This window comes from Neopsephotus bourkii, unplaced genomic scaffold (assembly GCF_033783945.1).
Source record: "Neopsephotus bourkii isolate Nb327-2 ecotype Australia unplaced genomic scaffold, CSIRO-AGI_Nbou_v1 NB_107, whole genome shotgun sequence".
Taxonomy (NCBI): Eukaryota; Metazoa; Chordata; class Aves; order Psittaciformes; family Psittacidae; genus Neopsephotus; species Neopsephotus bourkii.
Window position 1 is genome coordinate 1,632,539 of NW_026900624.1, and position 9,549 is coordinate 1,642,087.

The following is a 9,549-nucleotide window of genomic DNA, read 5'->3' on the forward strand; positions in this document are numbered from 1 at the left end:
GAGAGAGCCTTTTTACAAGGCCTGCAGTGACAAGACAAAGGGCAAAGGTTTTAAACTAGAAGAGGGTACGTTTGAATTGGACATGAAGAAATTTTTTGCAGTAAGGGTGGTGGGACACTGGAACAGATTACCCAGAGAACTTGTGGGATGCCCCATCCCTGGAAGTGTTCAGAGTCAGCTTGAATGGGACATTGAGCAACCTCTTTATCCAGCCCTACTGCTTCAAAATGGGAATGAAATGAGGTCCAAAATGCAATTGAGGTCCAGACACAAACACCTCCTTTCAACAGCACTCCAAAAAGAACTCGGAAGCAAGGACAACATTCCTTAAACTGACAGGCTCTCTCTTGGTTATTTGCATCAGTCTCTAACAGAATCACCTCTTTTTCCCCTGGACAGCCAGTCTGAGTCGAAGTCAAAGCATACTTCTTTAACTGAAGCTGTTCTCCCTCCAATAAGGAGAACTGAGGTAGAGTACAGGAACACAGTGGGAAAAGGAATCTACAGAAAAACTGCATCGTCACACCACATTGCAGCACTGGGGCTAGAGAAGTGTGACAGCTGCTACAGGCAGTACATATCCAACAGAAAGTAAAGTACTTCATTCTTAGAGAAGAAATCAGAATCTTCCTTGTTCTCCGCTCCAACCACTGGCAAGACTCCTACAGAGAAGGTAAGAAGCACAGGGCTGCTCTGAGTGCTTATTTCACTCTGCCTTCCCCACCTGCTTCTTGACAGAGAAGATTTCAAAGAGAACCCTTTAGATCTCAAGGAATTATCATTGCTCTGCTGTCCTGCAAGGGACCCTGTTTCTGCTGTGCACCCATTTGCATTGGGAAGCAGCACGCCAGTTGACTCCAAGCTCTGTGGGGATTAACTACATTGTACAGGTGTTGTTTTGTGACAGTCCTGGCAGAAGATCCGTTGGGCACCAGTGAGAGACCCTTTTCAGATCTGCTTCATAAGCAGAACTGAACACCGAATGAAAATCCCCAAACAGACGAGAAAAGGGGAAATTAAAACATGTTCCAGGCCAAGGCTGCCATGCCAAGTGGTGTACTAGCGCAACATTAATACTGTGCCAGAAGCTTGGAGGCAAGGAATGGACATCTTGTTTTGCTACAGCAATCCTCAGACATGCTTTATTCCTAAAGGGGTTTCTACTCCACAGGGGTTTTGCCCAGGCACCCTACTCTCCTGCTTTCCATCGATACAGGCTGACTGAAGGGCCAGGGGGATAAGAAATGAAGTTGAGATTCTCAGAGAGATCGATGGGGGGAAGTTTTCCTCAACTTGAAATACACTCTTGACACGGTAAGAGATGCCTCAGAGGGACATCGCTGAGCCCAGCTTCAACAGAGGTCTCAAGGCCTCATGAAACCCTGGTGATGTTACTAAAAAGGGCCGTACATCAGTATGGACATTCCCAGAATGCAGCTGCTCTAATTAGAATGTAAAATACGCAGGATTTAAACACCTTCTGGAATGCATTGTTGCTGTGTAGCCCGCGCTGTCTATACAAAAAGGATCAGCACCATGCCGATGAAGAGTCTGTATTATATTCAAATCCCCAACCATAACAGCAATCATAAGAGCAGTCCTAAAGGGTCCAAGAGATGACAGGAAATACATCAGCTTCTGTGGACATCGCATTGCCATTACTTCAGTTCCTCTTTGCTCCCCAATTAATTTCCCCTCTCCTACAGGCAGAGCGAAAGCACAGCCAAATACGTGGAAGCGTTGGAGAATTCAGGTCGGTGGGACCTCAGGAGGTCTCCAGGCCAACCCTGTGCCCAGAGCAGGTTCAGGGCATATGTGCATGTGTGTGGCAGTGCTTTCTTGCAGTCCTCAGTGCGGAAACCATCCCCTGAGGTAAGAGAGCAGCCAAGTGCAGGTCACACAGAAGGAGCTCCTCCAAGCAGCTCCTGGTACTTTTTCAAAGATAATTTCTATTCCTCCCACCAAACCAACTTGGACAGTGCTAAGGAGTTCCACATGCACTCCTGACAAACCCTTTACCTTTCACTCTTAAAACGAGCATTTACGTCAGCTCCTTCCTGAAGCAGCAACTCAACTATCTCTTCGCAGTGCATACAGACTGCCTCAGCAAGTGGAGTTTGTCCAAGCTGAAAGTAGACATCACCTCCGTTAGATTAACACAGAAAAGTCAAACAAGTTTGGGGAAGAGGAGCCTTACCCAAAGTCCAAGATTACCTCATTCACAGCATCAGTATGGGCATTGTGCTCCAGTAACAGCTCCACTAGACATTTACTCTTTACTGAGGTAGCCAGGTGAAGGGCAGTGTTGCCAACAAAATCTCTGAGGTCAGTTCAGGCACCGAGCTCCAGCAGAGTAGCTACACAGTCTTCGTGCTTGAGCTCTACTGCCTGGAAACAAGACAGAAAGGAGGAATGACTACCAACAGCGACGTTTTTCTGTCAGAACTCTGGCACCTTCCCAACACTGGAAAGTACAAGCATCTTCAAAGATCAGGCAACATATGCCCCTTCCCTGCTGACTGCAACATACCTGTTTTATGTAGGCCTACATAAAGAATCGTGCAAGGTATGCATCACTCAGTGCACAAGTGAATAGCCGAATAAACAACAGCAGAACATATTCCACCTGCTCTCATCAGCGGCGTTTTCTTGTCTTTGTCACAAGGATCGAGGTGGCACTGATTTCCTGCCAGAAACCGAATGACATCTGCATGCCCATTCTCACAAGCAAGATGCAGAGGTGTCCTAGAAATTAAACATGCTCTGTTAACACAGACACACAGCTGAAGATCTTGTTTCAGGCTGTGGTACCCACCACACAGGCCAACAAGCCTCAGCCGGCAAAACAAAACAAAGGCCGAAAGGAAGCTTCCTCATTGCCCAACAGGTGGCAGCGGTTGCATGCCCAAAGCCTGGGGCTGGCTAGGAAAAATCCACAAGGTGTCTGTTGTGTCAGGAGACGTTTTCTCAGCTGTGTGCATGAACTCACACAGACTCCTGTGCCCAGGCACTGATCCCTGCCTGCAGCAGGACTGCCTGGCCACCCAGCGCAGCAGAGACCACGTCTTGGCAGCCTGGAGTCTGAGGTGTCTACGTAAGGCTATGGAGTCTGTGTAAGCCCCTGGGCTTTCCCCCTATCAGTCCCGTGCTGGAAGTGTCCCAGAGACAGTGGGAGTGAGGTTTCTAATAGCAGTAGGAAGGCTGTGCCGTGTCTGTCTGCAAATCTATGCCCTGCCCAAGCAAGCCGCTCAGCCTGGCAACAGAGGAGGATCCGTCTCTGCTTGGATGAACGCCTTCTGAGCTCCACAGAAAACTGACTAGTGGGACAGACGATGCTCGAGGTTCCTGCTAAGCTGGTATTCTATGATTCCATGACCAGGCTTGCAGAGCAGGGCAGGCACGGCGGGGCGAAGCATCTGCCACCTCCCGTTCCAGCTTGGGCAGGCCTTCGGTAAGGCCAGCCCTGTGGAGGCGGTCCCCTTCCTCTGGTGCTTGCGACCCAGCGTGGCGGGCTCTGATGGCTCTTCCAGCCAGGGAGGGTGGAGGCTTCGCTGCCGGCACTGCCCGCCCGTTACCGCTTTTCGTGCCGGGGCGAGCTGTGCCTCTGCCGGGAGCGCGCTCTACCCGTTGAGGCTCCCGCGCCGGGCATGGCGAAGGCGGGCCCGCGGCAGCGGGTCCTCCCAGCCTGGATGGGGACGGCAGGTGACGATGGGCCTGCCGTGGCCCCCGTCCCCGCGGGCCGGCGGCGGAAGGCGGCGGCAAGGCCCAGGTAGCGACGCTGCCCCTGGGGCTGGGGGCACGGGGGACCAGGACAGTGCCAGTCCCGCGCTAAGTGTCTCCCTCCCCATGCGGCGCCCAGGGCGGCAGTGGTGCACTGCATGAACGAGGCGGAGCTGGTTAACGCGGCCCTCGCGGTCCTGGCCGAGGTGAGCCCTGACCCCCGACCTAGCACCGCGTCCCTGGCCCTGGCCCTGGCCCTAGCAGGGTACGGGCAGGAAGCGCTGCCGCCCGCAGCTCCCGGGAGGGCCCTCTCCAGGAGGCGGAGCTGGGAACGCTGCTGAGCACCGCCCGGGTTTCCCGGGGACCTCCCTCCGTTTCTCGGAGGTCGGCCGGGGCCTGCCCGGTGCTCCTGTCCGGCGGCGCCGTGAGACAAACCCAGCGCCCCCCGAGGCCCGGCGAGGGGTGTCCCGCGGGGTGCTGGGCTGCCCTCACCCCCACCTCTTGGGGGCTCCCGGGGTGAAGCCGCCCACAGCCGGGTCTGTTTGTTTTCCTTTTCGTCAGAAGCTACAGCGCGAGGAAGAGGAAAAGGCCTGGTCCCGGAGTGAGGAGGAGCTGGAGCTCCAGCCAACGTCAGGCGAGGCTCCTGGAAACACAGCCAGCACGGGGGGAGGCAGCGACCGCAGTCCAGCTCTCCCATCCCCTCCTGACGCTGGTGCTGATGCGGAGAGGACAGGCTGGGAGGACTCTCAGGATGATGTTCTGAAATATGTCAGGGAGATCTTTTTCAGCTGACGCTGTCCCCTCTGTGGCTGCCCAGCAGCAAAGGGGACAGTGAGGAGGCTGTCCCCTCCCACAGCAGGGAGGATAGTGGGAGGAGGGCGTGGAGTGGGCTGTGTATCTGCTGTGTTGGTGGCCTATGGAGCTGGTAGGATGGCTCAGCATCCTCTTCCCTGCCTGAAAGGGGGATGAATAAACCACATGAGGCTGGCACAGGTGCGATAACCTTTATTTAAATGAAGAATCGGTCCAACCAGCATCCCCAACCACATCCCCCACACCAAGACTGCAGCAGGAGGGAAAACGGACCCTCATGTCGCTGAAGGGGATGGGGGAGAAGCAGGTGCTTCTTTGTGTAAGGTTGCAGACAGGGCATAGAGCAGTGCTGTGCACCACTGTGGCAGAGAGACCCCATGCAATGGTCTGGCTATGGTGGCCCAGCTGGGGCACTGCAACCCAGACTTTGCCGGCCTTTGCCCTGCTCCCCAAGCACACCCTTTCGTGGGCTTGTGTTGGTCTGAGCTTTGTGGTGGTGTGCCCTCATACAGAACCAGTTCTGGAGTCTCAAAGGTTGCTGCAGTGCTGGGCTCAGCCCTGCAGTATCACTGGGGACAAACCTGGGGCTCTGCACCAAGATCCTCTGCTTCCTCATGGAAACCCTCCTCGTTAGGGTTAGGGCTCTGTTCAGCAAGTTGTTAAGCTGCCCCTCTGAGTGCGCTGCTGCTGCTGCAGGGGTTGGGTGTGAGCCACTTCACCCTAATTGAACTAGAGTCACTCCAGTTTCTGTTCCACGAGGCGAAGCACAGGTGCTCCTATTGAAGAGGGCCGTTTCCTATGTATGTCTGGGGATGACACTGCTGTGATGTCAGTGTGAAACCCACAGCTCCTGAGGTCACAATTCCGCACAGGCATCCCTGGTCAGTCCAGGAGGTGGAGGAGGAGCAGTGTCTTTGGACAACTCCAAGAAGGGAACCTGTTTGCTTTTCTGCCTGATTGTACTTAATGCGAGATCGAGCCGGGGGCTCTGTCCACTGTGTGCTTGTTCTGGTCTGTCCCCTCCACTGCTGTCTGGCTTGGCCAGAAGTGATCACCTTGTTCCTGTGCTCCAGGTCAAGCAGTGTGTGTTACACGCTGCTGTTCCTGGGAAGCTGCTGTGCTGTGTGGTGTGTGTTGGTGTGTGCTGCGGGCTTGCTGCGGGACTGCTGCCCAGGGCCGTGTGTCAGAGCGTGGCTGAACATGGGCCTTTGGACTAGGGATCAAATTCCTGCCACTGGCTAAAGCTACAGTGGGAGTTCTGTTTTAAACCAGGTTATCAACAGCTCTTGCATGTTCTTCACTGTCAAATCTCCATGAGTAGGGTGTTCTGTCAAACAGCTTTGACATGAGTATGTGTGTGCTTGGCCCAGCTGAGGTACATGGTGGCGGTGAGTGTGTGGAGCTGTAGCAGAGCCTGAGTCCCAAGCAGTGCCAGGAAGCCCCCAGTGAAGTCCCAGGGGTGAATCCACTGCAAGCTTTGGAAAAGAAACATACCCAGCCATCCAGACAGGGTTGTCGTCTGGATGATGAGTACGATGAGGATCATCTTCCAGCCTTCTTTTTCCTCTGTGCACTTTGCATGTGCGAAAAATATGGGGTAGAAGATGCTGAGGACCAGGCAGGTACCCACAGAAACCCTGGCTAGCACCAGTCCTGGTAGGCTGATGCCCATCCCCTGCAGATGCTTGTAGTCCAGGCACTGCAGCTCCTGGACTGTCTCATTCCACAGGCAGAAGCTGTGAAAGCCAATACATTTGTCAGGGAGGTTGATCAGGTTTGGAGGCAGCCTGGCTGAGAAGCCGGGGATGAACAGGAAAAAGCAGTGTCCAGCTGGGGCTTTTCCCAAGCTTCTGCAGACCCTCTGCCTCTATGTGAGAGTCTGTGGCTCTGCCTCAAAGGTGCGAGAAAAGGGAACCCAATGCACAGCGCAGCAAGAACCAGCATGGGTTCAGCTCCTTGTTTCTGGGCAGGCATCGCTGGAGGTACAGGGCTTTTCCCATGGGAGAGCTCTGTTTCTCAGTCTCCCAGGAAACTGAGGCTCCACATGCATGGCTTAGAAGTTCCCCGGGGTATGTGTGTGCGAGACGGGGCTCGTAGGGACCCCCTGTGCTGATGGAACTGCACAGCCCTTCCCTTCGCTGGCTTGTAGGTGGGTGAACACCTTCCCAGGCTGGGGCTGTGCCTTCTCCTCAGCACACGGCTGGCCAAGTGCCCGGGCAAAGGCAGCAGGAGAGGGAGGCCGAACATGCAGGTCCGGCACAGGACCTGGTCTCTGTGCAGGGACAAACGTCCCTGTGGAGCTGCTGGACCCTACTGCAGTGAACAGCCTGAATGCAAAGGGGTGAGGGAATATGCATTTTCTCTTGCACTGAAAAGCCAGGAGACGGGCTTTCCTGCATACCCCAAGCCTGGATGCTCTGGGAGTAGCACTATGCGAGAGCAGTGGGAAGGGAAGGCGGCTTTGGACTTGGCACCTTTCCTGCAAGCCACCCGCTCTGCGCCAGGATCCATTTTTCCCCCTCAGGCAGGATCAGCTGCAGGGAGGGAGAGGGGAAGACCGCCTGTGAAAAAAGGCTGCTGACAAGCTAAGGATTGCTGGCACACAGCCCAGAGTGCCTGCCCAGAAATGTCCCACAGCTGGGGAAGGGCCTGCTGCCTCCCAGACATGGGGACCTGCAGCACCACTTCTCCTGGCAGCTCCCACCAGCAGCAGCAGCATTAGAAAGGGGGGGATGCAGTGGAGGATACTTACGGGCTGCCCATCCGCCTGGGTGCGGGGCCAAACACACTGGGGAGAGACGAGGTGCCCCCCTGGTGAGCAGAGCAGGTCTGTGGCTGCTGCCAGGTCCCATGTCAGCTGGGCTCTGAGCAGTGCCCCTGTTGTGCCACAGGCAGCTGCCCCTGCTTTCAGTTTTGGTTTTGAAGGCCATGAATCCTCATGCAGAGCTCCTCCCTGATACTGCGTCATCTAAATAGGAGGTGTGTGGTGGAGAGTGATGTGTGTGGAACACCCTGCCATGAAGCTGTTCACAGAGTCCCCCCTAGTAATTCCACATTTAGGCATGGCCTGGAAGCTTCCAGGTAGTACATGAGTTGTGAGCTTGTAATACTTGCACTCATACCCAAGGGCACAAGGTAGGCGAAAGGAATACATGAGGAAGCCCTGAGAGAAACTCTGCTTAAAGCTGGCAGGCAGCTGGTGGTGGGCAGGTGCCTTCCTAACTGGCCTGTGTGTGTGTGGAATAATTTTAGCACGGAAAAGGATCTGGATCAACTCAGATGGCTTAGGCAGGGGTTATGATGGGAGAAATGGGGACAAAAGGCTTGCAGCAGGAAGCTTGGCAGGACAGAGCTGCTGAGCTGAAAGTGGTGAATGGTGGGGACACAGAAGGAAGCCTTGTGGCTGAACACGGCCATCATCTAACACTGGGGCTGCTGGCTGGAAACTGCGGGATGAGCAGAGACCAGAGATGTCAGCTCTGTTGCAGTGAACCATCCACAGGCAGGAGGCATGTTTGGGCTCTCCAGAGGGGAGGTCACACAGTTTGGTCTCACGCCACTCACTTTTCTGTAACTCAGGAAGAAAAAGGGTGTATGATTTGGGTCTGGTGATCAGCCAGCTCCTCAGCTGACCTCAGACTGCAGGGGAGGCTGCTGTTTTGCTGCCACAGGTGGAAGGCCTTCAGGCACATCCTCACTTTGCTCTGGGGTCCTGTTTGCTGGGGTATTCAGGATGGCTGCCACAGTCGGCCTGCTCTGTCATGCCACAGCACTTCTCCCTAGAGCCACTGTCCTCCTGAGGGGTGGCTGATCCCCTCCCCATCTCCTGCACTTCAGCCTTCATGAGTGTGACAGATGGCCACTCATGCTGGTTTAGCATTTGCACACATCTCCATCTCTGCAGCCTGCCCTGCTCTGCTCAGGGCAATAAATGCACCAGTTGGGAATGCTACTTTTGGAATGTGTCATCTTTCTGACCAAAGCTGGTTGCCTGATTGTGCACCTATGGTAAAAGTGCTCCTTAGTGCTCCCCAAGGAGCTCTGTGTCTCCTCCCCTGCAGGGTCTCAATCTCTGCTGGTTGTAATGCCTCCTGGGATGCCACGCTGCCAGCAGGGAAATACCCAGTCAAAGTCCAGCTCAAGGCTTGCCCTTGGTCCCAGCTGGCCTTCTTACTCTGGAGGCCTCCTTCCACACCTTTGGCGGTCTCTCTGGCTGGTAGCTCACTCGCCTTCTCCCCTTTGGGTAGGGAAGATTGTGCATGAAGGCTGGGCAAGATGCAATCCTCCTTCCTAGGGACATTTTACAGGTGTGCCTTGGGTGCCCCTTTGGCTTCAGGTGCCCAATGTCTACCTGCTGATGGAGCTGCTGAAGAGGTAGCTGTGATAGCTGTGATGTTGGGTATGCAGGGGCATGATCATCAACGTGTCTTATGGATAAAGAATGGGAAGGCAGAGGAGATAGAGAGCAGGACTTCTACACGGTGCCGTGAAAGCAAACACAGCAACATTGTCAGCAGTTGTAGTAATATTAGCAATCCTAAGCAAAGCATGAGATGAGCTGGGAATTTCAAAAGTGTTTTGCTTATTTTAGCCTACTATTTTAAAAGTAAGCTACTACACATACTTCCAAAAAGTTGGTTATGACACTGGCCCTCATTCCTGAGGGAATACCCACAGAACTCTGTTCCGTCTAGTTGCTCAGATACCTTCTCAGCTATAGGTAGTACTGCCCCACAGCACCAAACTTTTTGAGGTTCCTGTGGGAATCCCTAAGCTGGTGAGGAGAAATCATAGAATGACAAATATTTTTTGTTTTTCTCTCATCTGTAACCTGCTGACAACCAAAAATAAATCTCAGTGAAACAAAACCAACTCTATGCTTTTCTTCCTATAGCTGTCATGAGAAGGTTGCTGGCAACCCGAAAGCAGGAGTTCAAGGCAGGACAAAGCTAAATGTCTTTGTGCTGTCTGCACCTGTGCTACACTTAGTAGTCCATGAGACTGAACCCTAGCCCT

General features: G+C 54.1%; 1 protein-coding gene and 1 long non-coding RNA gene across 2 annotated transcripts; one reads left to right on the forward strand and one right to left on the reverse strand.

The window, feature by feature from the left end:
- Window positions 1-1,518: 1,518 nt before the first annotated feature.
- Window positions 1,519-3,363, reverse strand: LOC133213973 (uncharacterized). Its single transcript, XR_009725942.1, has 3 exons — window positions 2,627-3,363; window positions 2,215-2,384; window positions 1,519-2,126 (listed from the first exon to the last, which is right to left on the reverse strand). It is a non-coding gene; the product is annotated as an uncharacterized LOC133213973 (long non-coding RNA).
- Window positions 3,364-3,371: 8 nt separating this feature from the next.
- On the forward strand, window positions 3,372-4,708 carry CYREN (cell cycle regulator of NHEJ). The gene is made up of 4 exons (XM_061356449.1): window positions 3,372-3,440; window positions 3,531-3,769; window positions 3,860-3,926; window positions 4,282-4,708. The coding sequence occupies exons 1-4, from the start codon at window positions 3,372-3,374 to the stop codon at window positions 4,510-4,512; spliced, it is 606 nt and encodes a 201-aa protein (XP_061212433.1). The 3' UTR covers window positions 4,513-4,708.
- Window positions 4,709-9,549: the final 4,841 nt, after the last annotated feature.

Excerpts from the sequence above, each read along its gene's own strand:
- CYREN (XM_061356449.1), top strand. The coding sequence starts at position 3,372 with ATGACCAGGCTTGCAGAGCAGGGCAGGCACGGCGGGGCGAAGCATCTG. Across the intron at positions 3,441-3,530 it reads CACCTCCCGTTCCAGCTTGG|CCAGGGAGGGTGGAGGCTTC; the intron begins GCAGGCCTTCGG and ends TGGCTCTTCCAG. Across the intron at positions 3,927-4,281 it reads CCCTCGCGGTCCTGGCCGAG|AAGCTACAGCGCGAGGAAGA; the intron begins GTGAGCCCTGAC and ends CCTTTTCGTCAG.